The 24,051-nt window shown below is 35.5% G+C and overlaps 1 protein-coding gene and 1 long non-coding RNA gene across 3 annotated transcripts in view; one reads left to right on the top strand and one right to left on the bottom strand.

Annotated features, from left to right (window-relative positions):
* LOC134748039 (uncharacterized) overlaps nt 1-24,051 on the top strand; it is a 99,887-nt gene that overhangs the window by 8,340 nt on the left and 67,496 nt on the right. The gene's annotated exons all lie outside the window — the stretch shown is intronic.
* Nucleotides 23-13,432, bottom strand: LOC134748037 (uncharacterized). Of its 2 annotated transcripts, none has more exons than XM_063682765.1 (5): nt 13,239-13,432; nt 4,050-4,137; nt 2,830-3,063; nt 1,876-2,005; nt 23-900 (listed from the first exon to the last, which is right to left on the bottom strand). In XM_063682765.1, exons 2-5 carry the CDS (start codon nt 4,116-4,118, stop codon nt 800-802), a joined length of 534 nt encoding a protein of 177 aa, XP_063538835.1. In that variant the 5' UTR covers nt 4,119-4,137; nt 13,239-13,432; the 3' UTR covers nt 23-799. The 2 variants fall into 2 exon arrangements, with proteins under 2 accessions (XP_063538835.1, XP_063538837.1); XM_063682767.1 differs by lacking the exon at nt 13,239-13,432 and adding an exon at nt 6,488-6,506.

Raw genomic sequence — 24,051 nt, 5'->3', positions numbered from 1 at the left:
TTGGTACAATCAAACACATATGACAAGATTCATAATATAAAAATATGTTTACTACGCTTTAAATTCTAAACTCCATAAATTGTTTAGGGCAATATACTTAGGTACTATTACTAAATCCAAAAAAGTAGCCAGTACTTCATACAACAATATGACTATCCACATGCAATATAAGGGTATTGGTATAAAAGTACCTGCTAATCAATCACTTTATACAACTACGGAAAAAATCTAGTCGATGCTAATTACATGACTATTGCAATACAACTATAAAAGAGTAAAAAAACAATCTATTATAAAATAATAAATATTTACACTAATAGGTACGAATTTGTAGAAATGTATAATCGCATTTAGTATCTAATTATGTACCTAATAAAAAAAGACTAATATCCCTAATTACACTTTTTGTTCACATAATCAATGAAGCGAATACTTTGAATAAATATTTCTGTAACACATAGGTATACTAAAATTTCGAACGGCATATTATACTGCATATGCATACTTTGAAAACTGGTGAGAATAAATACTCAAAGTAGACTTATATTGCAGAAAGTAGGTAATTAATACTTCTCTGCCTACGACTTCGTCTGCGAATTCTGCGATGATGATTGATAAAAAATTCAACTAAATCGGTTCACCGGAATACTTATATAGTATGCAATTGATAATAGGTAAGAGTAATTTCGAGATTTTTCCATTACAATCCTGTTGTTGTCAAGTGCTGCACGCATTATTTTCGTTTTCGAATATTATAATAGAAGAGGGTAAATTGAGTCTATCGTTTAAAACTTCTTACTTAATACTTATAATACACTTCTCCCGGTCTGCAGTAAATGTTGCCCGTTCGGATTGCTTCCATCAGATGCTTGACGCTGAAGAGGCATATAATCAGGATCACTGGAAATAAAAAGAAAACATATACATTGGACTCAAACTAAAATTTTACTTTTGTTAACCTCTTACAGTTACAAGAATGCGCATGACATGTTTTTGTCGTACATATATTTCACGTAACAAGTATAGTAAAAAAATACTGTGTCTAAAATGTTAGATATAAGTAAATATTTACGTGGAGTTCTGGGAGTTGATTACCTAATAAAACTTGTATTACAATTTCTTTAAAATATTAATTGAAACGATTCATTCCATTACTGTAGCAAGCATAACAGCAAAGGTTTTTTGTGAAATAATTATCTACTTATATTAACTAGTACGCCTGGGGCTGAAGAGAATTTGGTTCTGCTCTTATGTGAACGCTTTATTTAATGACCCACATTTGATACAACTAAAATGCTGGATATATTCATCGGTTCAAAAGAGCTGATCGAGAGCAATCTATGTTCTTAGTGTTTTCAAAATTCTTCATTCTTTTTGGAAACTACTTACTTTCGTAAACGTTAAATTAATTTAATCTATAATTAATTATACAATATAATAATGTGATTAGGGATGACTTGACAAAAACTTTGAAGCGCCCAAAATTACACTTGCTAGAATATAAATTCTGCTTTTTTCATGTATTTTCATTCTTATTTCAGAAAAAGTGTTCATACTTTTTTGCTACATATATATATATGTATATTAAGCTCGGAAAACTAAAAGGGCTTATAACAGAGAAAAGGCATTTTTACACGCTTTTACTTCGTATAATTTAGGTGGTAATAATATAATAATAATATTTCAGCCTATATACGTTACGTCCCACTGGGCACAGGCCTCCTTTCATGCACGAGAGGGATTGGGCTATAGTCATTACATTACCACCAACCCGCATTGGGCTAGCGTGAGCCCAATGCGGGTTGCAGATGTAGAGTAAACGTACCGTATACGCAACCAGTGTGCACGGGTCTTTATAGATGAGTGTAAACTTACAATCTGATCCAACAACAAGGCCGAGCTGTATCCATCCGCCGGAGGTGGCCTCCCACACGATCAGGAATATCGTGAGGAATAAATGGAAGAAGCTGTACAGGAAGAACGACGACACCAGGCAGTTGTTCACCTACAATATCGGTAAAAGGTTGTTATCGGTAATTATTCAACCAAATATTATTAACCCTTAATTTGGCCAAAAAAAGGTAGTGAGTTCAATCCTCCATGACGCTCAATAGTTCCAATAATTATGATAAGGAAAAAATACTAAAAGGGGGTCAGAATTTTACATCGCTGCTAAATTAAGGGTTAAAAAGTGTGTCAACTAACTTTACGACTAAGTATCTCTAACCTTTACCTTATGGGCTAAGCCAAAGAACTGAAAGCTGGGTACCATTATAATTTTTATTTATTTATTTGGTTCTTCTTCTTCTTCTTCTTTTTCTAGGGGCTATGTAAGGCTCCAGAGCCTATGTATCACTGCGACCATCTCTGATCTATTGTGATCGCCACCTACTACAACTCTCGATCCAAACCTGCAACTTCAAACAGCTGCAGGATCTTTTTGGTTTCGAGAGACTTTAACTCCTCCGGGCGCAATATATGTCCACCCAGGATCAAGTCACGAGTGCGCATTTATTTGGTTAGAAATATTGTATTTCTTACGGTTCCGTTTAAGTATAACAGAAAGATGGAGCACAAAGATAAATTGAAATTTATCAACTAAAGCGCTGGTAAGTTTCTCTTGAACTGATAACTAAGCGAGAAAATACTGCTGAAATGGATTGAGTACGGAAAAAAATATGCGATATTATCTTAAAAAACGGAAGATAAGTAAACGTAAGTAGTTCTGTTAAACGACAAATACTAAAAGCTTATGGTCATGTATATAAATTTACTAGTCTCCCTAACGGGTGAGAGGGTGTGAGTTGGGTAATGTTACAAAAAACTTACCGAATAAGCTCCACACGTAAACATTGCGGAGAAGATAAACATGAGGAAAGCAATAACTATATACGATGCGTAGTACACCATAGCTACTACTGCTACCAACGTTTCTTTTTTCTCCCCGAATAAGTCCTCTAATTTCTCCCAGTTCTTAAATTTGCTGAAATCTACTTTTTCAGGTGAATTGATGCTAAGGCCAAGCTGGTATAAATTGTAAGCCATTACTGCTATTGTTATTACCTGAAACAAACATATTTATGAAATACATGTTACGATAGTATACTTAAATATTACCGCCTTTATAATTATTGATACTTAATCAGATTTTTTAACTACCTATATGTACTTTGTAACTGACATGACGTCAACATATTTAACTAATAAAATAAGCTTTCGGTTCGTAATCCATTCAACGTATGTGAAGAAATATTTATACATGGAGACTACTTAACTTAATCCAAAGAAAGAAACACTATTTTAATATATGTAAAAAAAAGTTCAAATTGTTATTAATTATGTTATTGTTAAGTTTTAATTTATTAATGATTATGCCAATTCAAAACGTTTCTTTCTTCACGATAGCGCCTACTCATATTGTGTAGGCAACTCAAGTATAGTTTGCTCAACTGTTCTAAAAGGAGCGTTTAAGAGTTACATCAGGTAATTTCCTGAGTCATGAGATTGTATAGCCTCTGGTAACAAACTCCCAAAACCTCCAATAAAATCGGTGCTCCAGGCAACGGTATTGTGATTTAAATTATTGAAATTTAGTTTAAAGAATACGTTTCAAAGATAGGCAAAAGGAGGAGGAAGTCGTTATATTTTATTTAAAGAATCAAGTTGTGCTAATTCTTTCAATCTGAAAATAATTTCACTGTCAACAATTTATTGGCATACCTAATCGCAAGAGTACCTAAGAAGATGCTTCCGACCCGCTCAATTTCTTCAACAGGTAGGTTTGAATGAAACCAAAATTAAGATTTGATATGACAATCAAATCAACCGATCTACAATGACCGGTCTTGCGCTGCCCTATTTGCGATTCCTTGTAACTTATTAAGACTAAATTGTCAGTCCTCCTTGTTGCTTGTTGGGGGCCTTGCCCGACTACTTCTCCGGTACACTATCACTATTCAAGCTTTTTGCCCCATCAATTGCTATCGGTTCTACGAATATTGTTGCCCGCGGCTGCCACTTAGTTAAGTCTAGAAACTCTTTTTACTTACTAATATGAAATAGCCGAAGACCACGTTTCCCACCCTGAGGGGGAAACAGAAGAGGAATTTTCTTGTCATCTTGTACCCATGTGTTTTTCTGAAACAGAAAACACTGCTCCATGAATTACACATATAAATAAAAAAAACTTTTCTTATGGGATTTGCACCCATGCACAAATATGGTTTCACAAAATCCAAAATTATGTTTGTTGACTAGAGGCGTAAAGGTTTAATTTTGACACAGTCACTTTTCACAAAAGTGATATATGGTGATATTAAGTCCGCTATATGTCACGAGTTGTTATTAACATAAGATCAATTTATTCCCCTCCTGTACCTGCCTGCTAGGTAAAATAACAACAAACAACCTAAGAATGTTCATTGGAGTGACGTCATGTCATCTTTATGTGTGCATATTTATATTTTTGGTGATGTTTTCTTTTATGTTACTTTACACACAAACTAAATTAAGTGCTAAAGGTGCTAAAATTACATTATTTAGTATGTTACAATAACTCCGTCTTTATCTTGCCGTTAACTCTAAGAAAAGTTTCCAGTCATACAAGTAAAAAAACTCGCGCACGAAGGGTTCCGTACCATTACGCAAAAAACGGCAAAAAAATCACGTTTGTTGTATGGGAGCCCCACTTAAATATTTATTTATTTGTTGTATTTCTGTTTTTAGTATTTGTTGTATAGCGGCAACAGAAATACATCATCTGTGAAAATTTCAACTGTCTAGCTATCACGGTTCATGAGATACATTCTGGTGACAGACGGACAGACAGACAGACAGCGGAGTCTTAGTAATAGGGTCCCGTTTTTACCCTTTGGGTACGGAACCCTAAAACCTACAATCTTAGAAAACAACTTTCTCACTCGAGAAAACTTGCCTTGTCAGAACCGACTTCACTGTTTACGAACACATATAATGGTGGAAATGCTGACGATCGTAGGTACGTGCTCAATTGCTCAGAGATTTATTATATGCTGGAGTTTTAAGTTCAAAAAATACACTTTTTTCTTAACGAGACACTAGCTTTTTAATATTTTATACAACAGGCCATTACAACGGCTAGATAATGATAAGCGATCCCCATAGGCGATAAAACTTTCAACTTTAATGGTTAGGTGGTGGTTTAGTGGTAGGTATCACGACTGTCACGAAAGAGGGTAAGTATTCAATTGACGAGGATATTTGACAAATGAGATAAATGAAGCGATGGTACGTCATAAAACGTCGTCATTGGTAAAATCCCTCCTGCCAAAACCCACAAGAGGGGAAAGCCATAAAAAACATTAAGCGATACCTAATTCTATACTACGCACAGCCACAGATTAATAAATAGTTACGCACAGCGCAGCAGATTGCAAGGCGCACAATTTAAATTATGGTACTGCGTTAGCTTAGCTTGAAACCATGGTATAATAATATACTCCGCCTGGTACTCTCTTCCGAGACTCGCGAACCACGTGTCTGACACAAGCCTACGTCATCGTGCTGTTCACAGGTTCACGATGACGTAGGCTTGTGTCAGTCACGTGGTTCGCGAGTCTCGGAAGAGAGTACCAGGCGGAGTATATTATTATACCATGCTTGAAACATAAAGATACAGAGGGTTTTTACGAACAAGTTTGGGAACAAATCAAATTATTTTATTAAATATTTTGATTTGTGTTTTTTAAGTAGTCACACTACTATATATACCACTGGAGGGCTTCGTCACTTTTTTCTATAATATATGATATCTATTACAGTTACCAACATAACCGCGCACGAACCGTGAATCTTCTTTGCGCGCCGCAGTTTTATGACCGAGCTGCGAGTGTCCGCACGGGGTTGTCACTTGACAAGTTTTTGTACCTATAGCTACTGATTTATTATTTTTAAGATAAATATGTAGGAACCAACCATAACCATAACCATAGGCTACGGTAACTGCTTACCATCAGGCGGGCCGTATGCTTGATTGCCATCGACGTGGCATAAAAAAATTTACAAACGTTGATTCTGTAAACATAAAATTTTTAGCCGGAGATAGTATGTCTGATTCTCACGGAAGTAGGTATGCCAGAGAAGTACTTATTCCTTTGAAAATATGTCTATGTCGGTCAATATAGTCCGGAATTTAAAAAATATGTTTTTTCTGCTTCCATGTTCTTCCGTTTATTCAGACATCCGTAAACAGAACATTATCTTTTATAAAGATTAGATCGCGATTTAGGTTTCGAAGCCATTGCGTATTTTCAATTTTGCGCGAGCGCCACGTGACACGACTATCGTGCGAGCCGAGCGGCAGCCCACTGCCATACACCTTCCCGGGCGGTGCATCGGCCAAATATACCTAAACTGCGCAGTGACACCCCCCTGGCCATGGTTTGCACCTTGTGATTCACGTGTACAACTAAACTTAAACACTACAAGACAATACCATATCAAATCTTACCTGGTAATTAGGTATGCTTCGAGATTGTTAAATTGAATTAATTGAATTAGTGCTTAATCGACCGCTGAACTAGGATCCTTTCTTCAACCAGAAACCATTAATGTAAAAAAAAAACAACCAGAATCGTCACTTTTGACACTGACAGATAATATCCATAACAAAGCTAGTTCAAATTCATAACTTTTTGACGATTTTGCACCCTCCCTTTTCGATAAAAAAAAGTTGTTTTACGACTCTTGTACTCTCATTTGTTTCCATAGTCGCGGGCCTGCTTTGATGCAGCCTCACCTAAACATAACACAACACTGAACACAAACGTACGTTACCGAGCGTTATACGTTGTGCTATTTCGGACTAGATACCTATTTACCTGCCCACTTTGATTTGGACTCAACTTGTGGTTAATTGTCCACCACGAGAGCTCATTATGAACTGGTTTATAAATCGTCGCGGTTCGTCGGGTACTTAAGGTCATTGTGGCGAGGGTCCGTGGTGTCAGCCAGGCCAAAGGGTGTAAGTTGATAATGATTCAATAACATGTAGTCATTTTATTAGCAAGACAGAGTAGCTCAGTGGTATGTTTGAAGGATAAAAGGTAAGTGAGGTCGCCCTTCAACGCGATAACAGTTTTTGTTCGAACACGTGGCTTGAGCTATCTTTATTGGGTCTTGTCGGCAATGTAGGTAGTTAATATGCGAGCTCGGTCGGAGGGTATTAGGGACCGCTTTGAATGTAACGGCTGTGAATCACGTAGTAGATGAACAGCGTAGCTAATAGAGACATAAAGATGTGCTTTTAATTTAACAAGCGTTGATACTTATATTAATGGCTACTGACAGTTTCTATAGAGGTCTTATAAAATGCTCATGATTGTCTTGCAAATACAAACGGATTGTAGTTCAGAATTGAGATGTTGGGTAAGTAATTTATTAGGTTAAAGAAGTTACTTGCTAAAATGATAAATTTATTAATGAAGGCGAGAAACAGCCTTTGTTATTCTTATTATTCTGCGGTCTTTTTGTATTTTGTATACCTATCGTGTAACCCTCCGCCGAAGTGGAAAATCAACTTCGGCGATATTAAGTACATAATAAATGGGCATGTAGTTAGGAAAAAAAAAGAAATGTACGTATAGTATGTGAATAGATGCGTACCTGTGATGCGTACATTCTAAGTATAAATATCAAGTCCTATTAAGACTTCTGCGCCTTGAGTCGACTAATAAAATACCTAAATGAGTCAGTGATGTCAGAGTTAAAGGCGTTTGCTTAATATAAATGTAAATAAGTTTAGTTTCAGGCAACATTTTATTCATAAAAAAACGTATATAAAGCGAAAGTCACTTGAAGGAAATTCACTACTATATCCTCCTAAGTCTCACAAGTTTAAGTTTTGTTTTTGAATTTAGAATCTTGTCTTAGTTAATAAAAGTTATATGAAATTTTGGAATAAAACCTTTATAAGGGTCTCTGGGACTCTTGGGCATTGACGCTTATTATCTTAGAACAATGGCAAAGATTTTCAAACAGCAATATTAGATTTGACTGTTAAATTTAAAAAAAATATTTTTAGAAAATAAATCACATTTAAAGTGACATTCAGGCAAAGTTAATTAAATGTTTTAATTGCGTTCACAAAATAAATTTTACGAGGTCGTTATCAATCAGGAATTATATCATTGTCACAGTAAGAACTAACATTTAGTGGTCATAAAAAAGCCATTAAATCTATGAACATCCTCCACGACCCAAATAAAATAATTATCTTTCTTTGGACTCTGTTCAATGGCTCTGGGTCAAATGAACTTGTCAATTACCGATCGTGGGGTCATTGGCGCAAATGAACTTATAATCTTTCTACAAGGAAAGATCAGATAAAATTAATAAACAAAATTGCTGTACGTCATTGTGAGAGAACCTTATTATCAATCTTATCATCAAACGTGGGATAACTAGGGGATAATTTGTATATCATCAACAATAGGTTAATTCAACAACAACAATGTAAGGACAATTGTACACATAGTTTAGATAAAAAAAACTTGATATCTTATTTAATGTTAAACTGAAATTAGACGTCATACTTGTACTAAAGAAGAAGTGACGAAGGCCCAGAGTTGCTTAGGTATCCAATGATTTCAATCAACTCTTATCTAATTTTCTGTTCCCTGTAGAAACACCATTATAATTTACAATTTGCATCAATGCATACCAATGCATGTCATTCAAACATACTCACAAACATATACTGCATCCACCAATGATCTAGTCTCTCTTAGCAGCCAGTAATAATTCTCTCATCACACACACAATTTAATTAATATAAATAGAATTTCAAAGGGCAATGTACTATCAATGTACACACGAATAAATTGGAACACATATGAATATAAACGTGGACTTATGCAAATACGTGTAGGCGAAGGAGCTATGAATGGATTTCACGGTAAATTCTGTGTTTATTTACTTACTTATTTCATATTGACTGTACGGCAAAATTAGGATTGACTATGTGTAACCGTCAACCAAATTTCTAATTAATTTACTTATATTCTATAGAATAGACGTTTCTTAACACTAACTAGTCATAACTGAGAACCTACCGCGAACACGAAAATTGAAAGTTCGTTATCTAGCTGCCCCTATCACTTGCATATTCGAGTGGTAGGGGCAGACAACGAGATTTCGATTTTCGTGTTTCGCTGTCCGCGGTAGGCCCTCTACTCCTTACCGCTTCCGGTGCAAAAGTGCCTATAACGCTCACGTCGCCACCACCTTGAATAATTATGGACAGCCTGCAGCCTTTATACCAGATATGATATTTGGTAGCAAATAAATATATTCACTAGTAAAATATTTTGATTGGAATATGATCTTTATTTATTAAATTACTCTTCCGAGCAAAGCTACCTACCTTGTTATGTTTTTGTAGCCTCAGATGCGGGTGAAAAACGCTTAATGCCAAACTAACAAAAATAAACGACAAACTTTATAATTAGTTACCATATAGGTACATTTGTAAAAAAGTAGGTATCTTGATAAAAAAAGACAATTTATTCGGCGATCTAACCACTAACTGGTATTTTCTCCCAGACATATTAATGTATGCAAATTATTAAAGGTGACTAACAAGTCTAACAACCAAAGGTAACAGAGGTTATTTAGAAACAACTATAAATATAATAACAGATACAGTAAGTAATAAAAGGTTCCCAGTTCCCACGATATTTCAAACAATAACTTCGCACGTTCACACGCTACGTTTCTCTTATTGAATTCCACAAGCGAAAAAACTACTTCTCTCGTAAATAAATATGACACATAACTATGGCACCATATGAATTCTGCAGATAGAAAGTACCTAAGCAAATTCTTATTTACACATCTAAATGTTAGTTTGATTTTTTGTCAGCTTCAAGGAACAGACCTGAGTAGAATGGTTTTAATTTTAACTCGATACCTCCACGCGTTCCCAAGAAAGAACGGGAACAGACGGACGGACGGACGGACGGACGGACGGACAACAAAGTGATCCTATAAGGGTTCCATTTATTCCTTTTGAGGTACGGAACCCTAAAAAGTGAATAAATTTCTAATGGAGTCGCGAGTTTAAGCCGCGCCCGAGATAGTTAATTTTCCAAGCATCATTGTAATTATTACTTATACTTTCCATCTCCCCATACACTTCATTTATTTGTCGAAAGGGCATCTACACGGCGGCTTCGGTTTCACGCACAAGCATGCATGAGCACCACACACATGTCCGGGAGAGCAATAATCATTTCTCGTATTTATTATAAATAATACCTATATACAATAATAGAAGAAAAGGGAGCTTAATTATGTAAGGTGGGAGGTGAGTTGCAGCGATACTGTAGTGCGTCTGGCATGTAGATGATTATTATAATATTGCATCAGGTAGTATACGGGGGTATACGCGGGCAAAATGATAGCCGAGCGGTTTGATTCTGTTATTTTGGGACGATATATCGAAATAGATGTTCACAAACATGCAGTTCGGTAGATCGGCCACAATAATCAGTAGTAGTAGTAAAACTCTTTATTGTACAAAAAGAAACATAAAACAAGAGAAAAACGCATTAATTGTACAAAGGCGAACTTATTCCTTTCAGGGATCTCTTCCAGTTAACCTTTGAGCAATTGAGGGAGAGTTGGAGAACGGTAGACATCAAAGCTGTACTAAACGGAATAAAAGAAAATATTTAGTTTCCTAAAAGACAGGTAAACCTATAACCTGCAATTTATTAAGTATCTATGTAAGTAATCTAATTTCATTTATGAAATTTTGTGTACGGTACTGTAACGTAACATAGCCTTCCTGTAAGCATAGAGTAACTTATACTAGAGCGGTACTGTCATAGTAAATTTTGTAACCCCAGTAAATTCACTGCCATCTGTCGACACACTTTAAAACTAAAAATGAAGATTTATAAAAACACGATAGAATGTATTTAAATATAGATAAATGATTTTTTTTTATTTGCATTAATTATTTTTATGATTTTGACCCATGTTCTTTCACTGATATGCGTTAAAATTGTTGAATAACAAACGAAACCGTCAACGCCATCTATACGACTGTAGGCCTAAACTAGTAGCGCCCTCTGAACGAGAATCAAATTTTCTTGATTTTCGAGGCACGTTTTTTCCTTAGACTGTATCTATCTATTACGGAGTTATATCTATCTTTGCTGTAAGTTAATACTAACAACTATGGACTGTAATTGTCCGATTTTTTTAAAAATGTTTTTGTTTACTGATAGCTAATCTTGCTATTGTTAAATTGCTATTATGTAAATATTCCGAAACAATATTAATTATAAACAGCAATAGTAAGCTCAATAAAATGACTTTTATTATCAAATTATTGTGTTCAGTAATTATCACGTAGTTATACTATGAGTTTCCTTTGAAGTCAGCGTGTCGTATAGTAAAACTTTAAGCATCATTCAACTTTAAACAAGATACATATGTTATGACGTTTAGAATATGGTTCATTTAATGAACATCGTCGGCAACATGGTCGCCGCCCGATAACTGGATTAGGAGTTTATAAATTGACGAAGCGAGCGAGTTTAATGGACGTCCAGCGTCCACCACTCTAAACCTGTCATGTACCTACCTATATAGAAACTTCTCTAAGTAATTTAAAACTTGACAATTTAAAAGTGCTTGTTGCTAGGCCTATTTGAATAAAGAATATATTGAATTGAATTGAATTGAATTGAAGTAACCATAAGCATTTTTAGGGTTCCGTACCCAAAGGGTAAAAACGGGACCCTATTACTAAGACTCCGCTGTCCGTCTGTCTGTCCGTCTGTCACCAGGCTGCATCTCATGAACCGTGGTAGCTAGACAGTTGAAATTTTCACAGATGATGTATTTCTGTTGCCGCTATAACAACAAATACTAAAAAGTACGGAACCCTCGGTGCGCGAGTCCGACTCGCACTTGGCCGGTTTTTTTTAATATTGCACCTTTACTTTGACTGTGCGAATTTTTTTAGATAAAATTCTTTTAGAAAGTTTATCTTCAAAACAGTTTTTCAAAGTTAGTACAGTCAAGTGTAAAAATATGGGTCCATACAACTTACTCAAAATTCTTAATTCGCTGATATATTTAAGAGAAGAAATGATTTTATATCGTAAACTGCGAGCGAAATCCATTGAAGTACTACTAGGGTTGTTGTCAAGTCAAAGTACGTTTTTTCTATGGATTTCGCTCGCAGTTTACGATGCCTGGTGATGAGTGCACCCATATTTTTACAATTGACAGTATATGATGTACATACGAAACAATTTACTTTTTTAACGAAACAAATTAATTCAGTTTTGTTTACTACGGAAGAGCAATCATGCAATGCATGGGCAAGCAGTTTTCATGGGTCATTATTTAATAATAAAATATGACGTATCACAAATTGATAATGATTCACGTACAGTCAGCAAAACTAGTCGCTTAGCACCTCTGCATACAAATATGTAACAAAAAAATATATATATCGTACGATTTCTGATGTTTTCGGTATTATTTACAATTTTATGTTTGAAGCAGATATTTAGATAGTAGGTAAGTATATAAGGCTGTTATGATTTACATATGTTCTATAAAATCTAATAGCGTAGGTAAGTAGGTATGTTAGCTAGAAGTATTTTTTCAGTGTATTTTATATAGGTACCTACATTTATTAAGTAATAGGTAAACGATTAAGTAATAGTACCTAGAGTGGTCATGGTAGACCCTTTTGTACTTACTATATGTATAGCATTAATATGTACATGCACTTATGTTTGTATACAGTATTACATATGTCTTAATTAAAATATATGTTTCTAAAGTCAGTGTGGAAAGAGAAGAGTCGTACAATTTATTGGTTCCCATGTATTCTACGACGACTCTTTTCTTTTTGCGCACATATTATATATTTGAAATTTAAACAAAGCTTAGCAGCTGATAAATACTGTAAAATAGTCCATTATGTCATTCTTAGTTTAGCAAAGTAACTTTAAAGGAGTTCAACTATAAGTATGCTTGAAAATTTTCATTACTTATTAGGTACTTTTCCCCGACGATTAGTATTCATACAATGTTCGCCCTACTCTAAATTATTCTCTTCAGGAAGTACCGTCAAATGAGGCAGTAAAAATAATTATTCCTGATGCTCCACTTTATCTCAGAAACGTTTACGGAGAAAGATAAATTGTAACGGAATTAATTATCTAGATACTTACACAGAATGCAATTGTTTTTATTCCAAATTAGTCATATCTCTTTACCAGTATTTTTCGCACAACATCACTAAAATTCAGCACAAGTAAATTAACGAACTTTTTTTAATTTTAATTGAATTCTAATCTGGAATTGTGATTGAGACCGACCGACGCTCGCGCACGTTCGATGGCTCGCTCGGCCGGAGCGAAGATCGCGGAGGCAAGGCACCCACAGTTACGTCATACGCCAAGGTCGCGGCGACGCAACCTACAAACTTGGTCGGATCTCTGAAATAATCTACAGACCAAGGTTAGCTACGAAACCGGCGAAGCTGCATTTATATGGAACTATGGCAACAAAAGTATGAAATTGTGATTAGCGTACAATGCACTACAGTTAGCATCAAGAGTAGCGAATAGAACAACCTGCCAAAATGCTCTGCCAACCTCTTAATTATAGTTTTAGGTACTTATTAGTAAAACAGAGTATAGTAGCTATTGCTCACACTGTTTTTTACATATTTATTTTTGTAAAGCTACTAGAGTATATAATAATTAGTATCTACTATGACGCATAGTCTCATCTCATCCAAAACTATTGATATCTGCACGGTTACCACGAGTTGACATTTGACATTGACGTTAGCGTCTGCGTGAACTCGATCGCAAACCATCTCGCTCGCACTGATGGATTGGTGCGATAGAGAGGGAATGCGATCGAGTACGCGCAGACACTAATGTCAATGTAAAATGCCAACTCGTGGTACGGCTACCGTACATGAATTAAGTAGGCATCAATACCAATCCTCTATGTGGTGTAGCCTGAGTTTTTTCTTTCTTTTATGAAAATACTTTATATATTCTATAAATAGGCCAAGAAATGAATGCCCAAAAAAAGTTATAGAGGGAAATGCTTGAAACACAATTTTTGACTTAGTAGCTTTGTTTGGACTGGAGTGATATCAAAATCATTAAACTTTGCAAATTGTATTATTATCCCATCAGGCGTTTCAATAAACGGATTACGCATTACGCATACTTTGCGGACATAAGTGGTAAGGCGCGTATTTTTCACATGTTCATACGATCAGCTGACGCTTTTTTAATTCACAATAGCATCTAAACTATCATCTGACACAATGTCAATCGGGAGGCGATAACTGAAAAAAATAATTGTTTTTTCATGTTCATGTCATCAACTGACGGTCTTTCCACTGCGATACAACTGGCTGACTATTTTTAGGGTTCCGTACCCAAAGGGTAAAAACGAGACCCTATTACTAAGACTCCGCTGTCCGTCTGTCTGTCACCAGGCTGTATTTCATGAACCGTAACAGTTGAAATTTTCACAGATGATGTATTTCTGTTGCCGCTATAACAACAAATTCTAAAAAGTACGGAACCCTCGGTGGGCGAGTCCGACTCGCACTTGGCCGGTTTTTTAATTCACAATAGCATCTAAACTATCATCTGACAAAGTATTATCCGGGAGGCGATGACTGACAATCGTCGTCTGTTGGCCCGCGGTTCAACTCAGGATTGAATTTAAACAGTGTCTTCGATTTCAACTTTAAGCTATTTAATTATTTCTTGACGTTAAATGTGGCGTACATCATATAAATTACATCGTTAGTCAATAGCTGATTGAAACTAATGTCTACCTTGCCTCTTTGAAACGGGAAAATATTCACAAAATGTTCAGATGGCAACGTCAGGTTTGTAAAGTGATATAGACCCTGAAAAACAAAAAAACATATTAAAAGCTGGATAACGTGTACGAGTAGTACAAATCAAAGGAAAAATCATTATAGCTATTAAATTAAACCAGTTTTCTGTAACGTTGTCTTCGTTATTTTGTGCCCACGATTGCAGTTGCACAAAGAGCGCTTCAGAAAATGTCTTAAGGGCCCTCTTGCATCATCCCACTAACCCGGGGTTAAGTGGTTAAACAGTTATTCCAGTGCCAAATTGTACTGGCATTCATGGTAACTCCAGATTTAACCAAATTTAGTGGAATTGTGCAAGTGACGATCAGATAAAAGTAACAGTAGGTATTTGAAACGATGGAAAGTAATTACAACAGTATAGTTGGCGAAGAGAAAAATGAAAAAGTGCAATACATGGGAACTTTGTCGTTAGGAATGGTAAGAATGAGAATAAAAAGCAGAGCTAGGATTAGTGTTATTGGGACACTTGCCAGTCTTGCCATCTTTATTTGACTGAGCAGTGAGCACTTAAGCAGCTAGAAAGTGTCGCGAAAAGCATTACTATGCATGCACACAGGAATGCATGGCAGTCAAAATTGAGTATGTCAGAATAGACAGAGATACCAGAGTTGAAATGAATTCTATGAATATTAGAACGTTGAGAATTATCTAGGCGTGAAATTGAGAGATAGAACTAGGAACAGTGTGAAAAGAGAAAAATGTAAAATGAAGGAAGATGTACTGACAAGAATATAGATAAGTACTTTAGTACTTGTATGTGTTTGTGATATGAGGGGAATGATCTCTGCGAACTAGGTATATCTTTGACCTGCTGAATTTAAAGAAAGCAAAAAGGATGTGCCAGAAGCGTAGCATGTTGGAATCCGTAATCTGTATTTTTAAAACCAAGATAACGTACTGGCTGCACAGGACAGGATACACCTTGTTTAGCTAGAATCATCTGCATGAGTTTGCCAAAATATTTATCGCGTTGGATCATATCACATAACTTCAAATGAACCTCCATGTGAGAACGCTTGAATTGATTATTTTGTGATTCAAAAAACTGCAACCGCATCTGTGAAGAAAAACAATACTGAGTCAGTATGAAATGGAAATAGCCTAAACCGACATGCGATGATGAGTAGAAGTAAAACGTATAATCTAATCGCGTTAGAAGTAAAGAAGCACATAATAATACTTCATCGTTATCATCATCATCAGGATCATCACATCAGCAAAAAGGCATCTACTGTGGGACATAGTTATCCTTCACTGTTTTCCACAACGATACCGTGCTTGGGGCCTAGCCAATTAACAATCGTACGCAGAGAAACGAAACGCTTGTCATCTTGGCTAGGCTCCCAGATCTCCAAACGCCTACGTAATCATTATCTTTAACAAACCGTCGTTTTATCTTTTGGATCCCAGGCTCCATTTTCTAGTATATGTTCAACACATTCACAGTAGGTACCTACCTAAGTCTAGTAATTTTTATTCGATATAGTCTTACTTTTCGATGTGCAAAAACGGTGAGTGAGTGAGTAATCATAGGCAATTATAACTACCGTGACGTTATTTCCCCAGGTATGTTTAAGTCCTACGGCTGTATCAAAATAGTAGGGGCTCTTTCTGCTATATCGAATGATTTTTGCAGAAACGTTGTAGACATACTTTTCGTTGACAAAGGTCACCTCGGTGCGTTCGGGAACAAACGTAACACCCTGCAAATTAATTCAGTGATATGTTCCTTGTAAATAAACTTGCTCGGCATGTTTGATTTATTTAGAAAATATGTAAAAACACAGTGGAAATAATATAAAAACACAAATTATTCAGTTTGGGGTTACAAGCTTTTGGTTTCACACAATAAAAAGTAAAATTTGTTATTTTAATTTGTTAATTACCTGCATGCTCACTCATATTTTATGTTTTATCTTGGATTTTCTCTATTTAAGTGAAATGTTAAATTTCGTTTGAGAGAATAAATTTCTTTAACCACAAAATTTGAACGAACTATCATCACGATAAACAAAAATGTGTGCTTTCTTACTTACCAAAGTCCATTTATAGAGGAGTGAAATAAAAACTAACAGCACTTTGATCCACGCTAACCTCACATGCCTCATAATGCCATGAAATGATTAGCAATAAAATTCAGTGGTCCGAATACTAACGAAAATTTAATGGTTAGGTACCTACTAGATGAATCCTGATTAATGAATTTGTATACTGTGATAGTCGTACATCCGGTACTCTCATCCAGATAATTAAATATCTATTTGATTATAATGATGTCGGGTGACTCTCGTGTACATGTTGATATCCGCTACAGACAATATAACACTTTCGATATTACTTTGATATATCAATTCCACATTTAAAAAAATACTAATGCATTTAAGTACCTACTTACTTACATTATTATATTTAAACATTACACAAGTAATGTTATTTACTGAAAAATACAAGCGGCCTTGAAAAAACTGAAAAACACTGAACCACAAACTAAATTAAACAATGTCTGCATATATGTATGTAAACTCAAACAATACTTGAAGAGCTCTCATAAGAGTAATTGCTTTTTAGCAAACCAGCATATAAAGTAATTTTCGGAACCCAACAATATATTTAGTTACAGGAATTTTGCCCTTATGATATGATTTACTCCGCCCTTCGAGGCTCATAAACGCGATGGGGGATCGTTAAGTGACGTCATAAATAGCCGTATGTCAGTGATGATGCGCTATAAAATGCTTAGAGCGCTCTGCGTATGGCGTACTAACATCGTATAAGATCATGGAGTGGAGGTAGTTTATATACAATGTATACAATACAATACAAGTAATCTTTATTGCACACCTCTTTACAGAAAAAAATACAAATAATACAGAAAAGAAGAGATTAAACAACAGGCGGTCTTATCGTTAAAAAGCGATCTCTTCCAGACAACCTTTAGGTAGCGGAAATTAATAAATTCATCATGTCAGTAGGTGTTTCAGATGCAATAAAATAAATAATCTAGCACAGAAAAAACATAAAACAAAACAATATACCATACATATATTTGCGTAACCCAGATATAAACCGTATACAGATAATTTGGATACCTACGCTCAAGCGTATACCGTACGTATACTTAGTATAAATAATATAATATATGGACTAATCATTAATTGTAGAGTATTTCTCTTTTCAATACAGTTATTTGTGGTATTTTCTATAAAAAGGGACCTTATTGTCGATGGCGCTTACGCCATTATAAACGATGCTCCGATATAAATACAATGCCGCGCGGCGCTGTGCGGCGTAAGCGCCATCGACAATAAGGTCCCTTTTGATAGAAAATGCCCCATTTATGAAGAACCTTAAGATTTTACTCTCAAGGTAAGAATAACGCTGGATAAATATAATAATTTTAGCAAAAATGGTACCTATTAAAAAATCGGATTACTGCGTTTTACTTAATACAGTCAAATATTTTATAATGATTTTAATATCTGTCCTTGGTGGGTATTTTTTCTAAGGAGATATTTGACAGTTCCCTGGTGCTTTTAGAATTGCTAGCAAAGTCACAAATACGGTTCAAATAGTAGAAAGAGTCCTCCGCGGACCCTCAATTATGAACCCTACTTGTGTTCGTTGGGAAAATAACAATACACATCTGCCATTTAAAAAACGAGTATTTAAACCAACCTTTAATAAAATACTCCGAGTTTAACTACCTAACTGTGGGGAAATTGACCGGAGGTGTCTTCACGGCCTGTGGAGCAAACGACGGGAGAACGATTACTTTCAGCTTTGTATAGGCTTCTTTTGTTAGCAATTGAGGATATTCGAAGAGCAATTAGCTTTTTATATTCTTTTGGCCAAGAATATTGAAGCTCATTCTGGCAAATAGAGTTAAGCTACGAAACACGCGAAATATACTGTGATGTGGTATGGAACTGCAATAACATTTGATAAATAATAAAATCATTTAAATATATCGAATAGCTAGACTCAAATATAGCGCAGACCTGTTGTTTTTTAATCACAAAACGACAACAATTTAAGGTTGAATGATGAGAGCTATCTGGCGTTGTTTGGCCGAGGGCGCTCGAGTCATCTCGAGGTCGACGCAAGTGGAGGGTTAAGTAGAAAAGTAGGCACAGCTCAACGATAAGGGCAGTGAAGGGTTCGCGGCTCAACGACTTGTTCTTTCCTAACTCGATTTGTGTTTATGGTGAATTTCTTTGTTGTTGGGGATATCAAGAATACTTATAGGTAAACGTACATATGGATGGACAGTACATGGGTTATGACGTAACTATATTTGTGCTTAAAGAGTAAAATATCAAACCTACTATTTTAACAAATAAGTACTTTACTATATCATAGAAAATTTACCTAATATGCAACTATAATGCCAAATGCAAATACTTATTTAATGATACATAGATAATGTGATTACTATTTAATTTATATGACCTTCATTGAGAAAAGCGGCTATGACCCTGGCATAAAAGTTATTCGAAACGCATTATAGCCAACCCTTCTTCGGCAGGCGGGTAAAAAAATGAATCTCTAATATACCAGTTGGCTAAAAAGATGGATACATTATGTGCAGTGATACGAGTACATTCGTTGCGAATCGTTTCGTCTTCAAATTCTATATCTTGCGCCTTGCGAGTTGTGAGCTTCGGAAATGGAATGTTTACTGCGGAACAAGATATTGAGTTTTGCGGAATATTTCTGCGTGACGGATGACTTCGTGGCCTATATTCTTTATGTTCTAAACTAATCAAAATCAAATGTTCTTACGAAGATGGTCATGAAGTTAATAATAAGGAAAAAAAACAGACAAAAAATTTAAAAACGCCATTTAAGTAGTTTCTCCGTTAATCTTCACAAACAGAAATTGGCATTTTCATAATGTAAATAAATCAGCTACCATGTTACCCAGAAAATATTTTTTGGTAACCTGCGCGGTTGCACATCGTACATAAGGCATACCTAGGTTTTGCGAAAAAGCGAACGAACCAAATACGATTGCAATTGTGTACGTATACGTCGAATAATCATTTGAGTATTGGCTTCCATCGTCCATTTCACCCAAATGTTTGCTCATTGCAGTCTTGCAGGCGCTGTTATGTTTCTGTAAATAAAATTCTTGGCATCAATTGGTAATTCCCTTGGTATTCATTAAACATTACGTGCCTGAATTAGTTAAATTATGTCCCTTTCTTACAAATTGTACATACCTAAGTCAAAATGACAGATAAAAAGCACGATTCATAAACATAATTAACTAATTCAGGCTAGTAATGCCTTTAACGCCATTGAAAACTAAGTAATTTTAGGGAAGGTCATTTAAAATTGTGTTTATAAACTAGTTTTTTTATCAATTCGAGTTATTTTATTTAAAAAAAGTATTAAAAGTAAACTTAATTAAGTTTATTAGGTAGGAAGGTAAATTAATAAGTATGGCATGTAAAATAATTAGCAATTCTTCTTATCTCAAATTTTGTACAAATAACCTCTTAACATTCCTTTTATCTAGGCTATTTTTTCAAGCTGAATGCAATACCTACTCCATATTGATATGCCCTAATTATCGTGGCTCGGAAGCTTCTAAACGCGCGTCACAGGGTTGGGCGGACGGGGTGCGCAGCCGCCCGTTAGGGCGCCAATACAAATGACGCGGCATCGGCTATATTACATTGGTATACATATTTATTGAAAAATGGAAGCACTATTCCCAATCAGCAGAAGGTGTTAACTAGTGCTTCCATTTTGCAAACAATATACCTATGTAATATTTTTAAATTAATTACATTTTATTGGTATCAGGCCATACATGAGTGGAAGCAAAACCGTCACTAAGAACATTCTGATTCGATATAAACTTGATATTGACCTTGTTTGAATGGTTTTCAGGGTTTCGTACCCAAAGGGTAAAAACGGGACCCTATTACTAAGACTCCGCTGTCCGTCTGTCTGTCTGTCACCAGGCTGTATCTCAAGAACCGTGATAGCTAGACAGTTGAAATTTTCACAGATGATGTATTTCTGTTGCCGCTATAACAACAAATACTAAAAAGTGGGGAACCCTCGGTGCGCGAGTCCGACTAGCACTTGGCCGATTTTTTTGTATCTGTTTTTGGTTTTTGGCCATTCCTTGAGAGTTATTTTTATTAAATTAACCTTTTAATAGGATGGACACTAAAAAAAACCTTGCAATATGACTGGCATGACGATGACGATTAATTCTTCAACCTCCATAAGCTTTCCGTCTCATAATAAAATAATGAATTAGTTTTCATAAGTCGTCTTGCCTCACATTTTCAAAATAGCCTCAAAACATTAATTTTATCAAGCCTTATTTGTCCAGCTGAATAAATAATCCTATTATAATTACTTAAATAAGTTAGTCTACGTCCACGCATGAGCGATGGAAGCGAAAACGTGATCAATCAAAAATTTCAGTTTTATACGTACGAATTTAATTTAATCTATTTTATTAAGTTATAAATCCGTGCAGGGTGCCGTAGTCTATTATACATACTTTTAATTACACGTACCTAAGCTAAAATCATACTGCCATAAATAATTAGATGATAAACAATGTCCATTTATGCTGCGGCATATAATTATAGTCAGCAATACTATTAGCTTAGCACCTTTGCATACAAACTTCTATGTACCTTTTCTCTGCAGCTGACTGATGTGAATGTCATTAATTTACTAACAAACCCATATGTAGGTACTTGTATGTCTTTCCCATAACGGAACACTGGTGTTCCGGAACTTTGGTGGCGTGCGCGGAGCCGAAGCCAACACGTAGAGGGTCTTTTGATACTTTAATGAAAAGTAAGGGGTACACCGAGCCGATGCTGCCCTTGCCCGTGTCATGGGACGCACGCAGAGGCAGTACCCGCCAGGTCTATTGAAAGTTGATGGAATATAAAATGAACTAGGTTATTCGGTGAAAGCGATGGACTAAGTACTGAGCTATGGGATAAAAAACCGGACGCCTGTCTAATAAAACTGGCAGACGGTGACTCGCCCCTACAAGATGATGGGCCCCCATAAAAAAGCGTCATCTAGGATGGCTCAAGAGCAACACCGGTGTGAGCGGTTCAGGGGTGTCGAGAGGTGAGCGCCGTTTTCTACCGTGGCTATTGACAGCCACTGTGCCAATGCCAACTCGCGTCTTATATGCATATTTCACTTCTGTATATCTCTTAACTACTCCACTCTGGCCGGCCGGCTAAGGTAAGCCAGAGGCAGAGAATCCTGTTATTATTATCATAATTACAGATGCTTGGTAGCAGATTTATATAACCAAAGCCTTTTTAGGGTTCCGTACCCAAAGGGTAAAAACGGGACCTTCTTACTAAGGCTTCGCTGTCTGTCTGTCCGTCTGTCACCAGGCTGTATCTCATGAACCGTGATAGCTAGACAGTTGAAATTTTCACAGATGATGTATTTCTCTTGCCGCTATAACACAAATACTAAAAACAGAATAAAATAAATATTTAAGTGGGGCTCTCATACAACAAACGTGGTTTTTTTGCCTTTTTTTTGCGTAATGGTACGGAACCCTTCGTGCGCGAGTCCGACTCGCACTTGGCCGGTTTTTTGATTGATCCATCGTCCTAAGCGAACAAATGAACTGGAACAAATAGATAAAGCAGTATTTAAAACGAGCGGTTACCCCCAACGACGTGACTAGTGAACTGAGAAAATGTCAGTTCAATAACGACCATTGACAGGATGTATAAAATTTTCAACGGGCTACACTGGATCCTAGAAAACTATCATTTTTCACACTTTGCATATCAGTTAGTCATTGTTTTTCTTTGGCATTTTTATTAACTTACTTCTGACGTTTTAGTATAGATTATATGTAGTCCTTCAGCATGAAAAGGTCTGATTGATGTGAAAAAAAAGTACCAAAAAAGAACCCACTTTTTAAATTGTTTTTGTCGACTTCTTTAAAATGTTTTATCCTGAGATTGTTTAGCTTCATACATACACATATGAATCATTATTCGGCTGTCTTATTATTTTCTTACGAAGGTTATAAAAAAATTAATACTTCGACAAAAATAAAGTACTTATTTAAAGTATCCCAAAGTTTAAAGATATGTCTCCTCCAGAGCCTGTCTCCCAGCCTGTATATTTTATTCGAGCATTATTTACCGCTCCAATCTAAAATAAACTAGGTTTATAGTCAAGTACCTATATTTAAAATCCTTTGTTTTAATGGGCTTGGGTATTCATAGTTTTCTAATAGGTACTTGAATTTATGTTAGAAATAGAAACTAATTTAACTTGGGTACACTGAATAATTTGTTTGATATAAAGCCTTCGTGCCGTGCGAAACTAATGATAGGTGTTTTAGATTTCGCAGTATTTTGAAGGAGAACATTTTGGGTAGGTAGTAACTAGCTCTATGTTTCATATGTTTCCTCTAAAAAAGGAATATAGCTCGGAATGAAACAGAAATTCGAATAACTTACGAGTATTATATTAGTAGGACGTTATGACAGGGAAAGATGAAATAAGTTCTTGTAATAAAAGGAATCGTATATTTTTACTTGAAACATGTTTTACACGGAATCCTGCGTCCAGCATAATTTATGATCGGCACATTAGAATTATGGCGAAATAGGTTGAAAGGAGTTCCATGGGAAGGTAAAATAAGGCTTATAATTTTTTCATTTCCAAAAAAAGTGCAAAAAATGAAATTAGGCCACATAGGCGATGTTCCCAAACTATCTAGGGCAATAACGTCAGAAACTATCAGACGTCAGTCTTTAACTTGAAATTCAGTCACTGGTATTTAAAAGCTGCTATTTCTATTAAAAGACTTTCTTTACTCTTTAGACTCGTTAGTATAATTTTATTTCTATACTATTTTTGGTTAATTTTCCCAAATGTATGACCTTTGACAGTTGTTGTGATTTTGCAGACAATATTATAATTTTTTCATTTTGATTAGTAGCTTAAAAACTACATTATTTCATTACGCGACTACAAAAAAATAAAAGGGCTTACTGAACATTTTTTGTTAAACAACGCGTAATCAATTACTATGTACCTAATAAAAATTATAGGTAAGTTGTTTTTCAATACTTGTA

The sequence above is a fragment of the Cydia strobilella genome, chromosome 15 (assembly GCF_947568885.1).
Source record: "Cydia strobilella chromosome 15, ilCydStro3.1, whole genome shotgun sequence".
NCBI lineage: Eukaryota > Metazoa > Arthropoda > Insecta > Lepidoptera > Tortricidae > Cydia > Cydia strobilella.
This window is presented reverse-complemented; position numbering and strand designations above follow the sequence as displayed.

What these genes read in the sequence shown, in the direction of transcription:
- LOC134748037 (XM_063682765.1), bottom strand. Translation starts at nt 4,118, where the DNA reads ATGACAAGAAAATTCCTCTTCTGTTTCCCCCTCAGGGTGGGAAACGTG. An exon ending in TTACGTGTGGAGCTTATTCG is followed by an intron (nt 2,006 to 2,829) that starts GTAAGTTTTTTG and finishes CCGATATTGTAG; the next exon opens with GTGAACAACTGCCTGGTGTC. An exon ending in CCTTGTTGTTGGATCAGATT is followed by an intron (nt 901 to 1,875) that starts GTAAGTTTACAC and finishes TTTTATTTCCAG; the next exon opens with TGATCCTGATTATATGCCTC.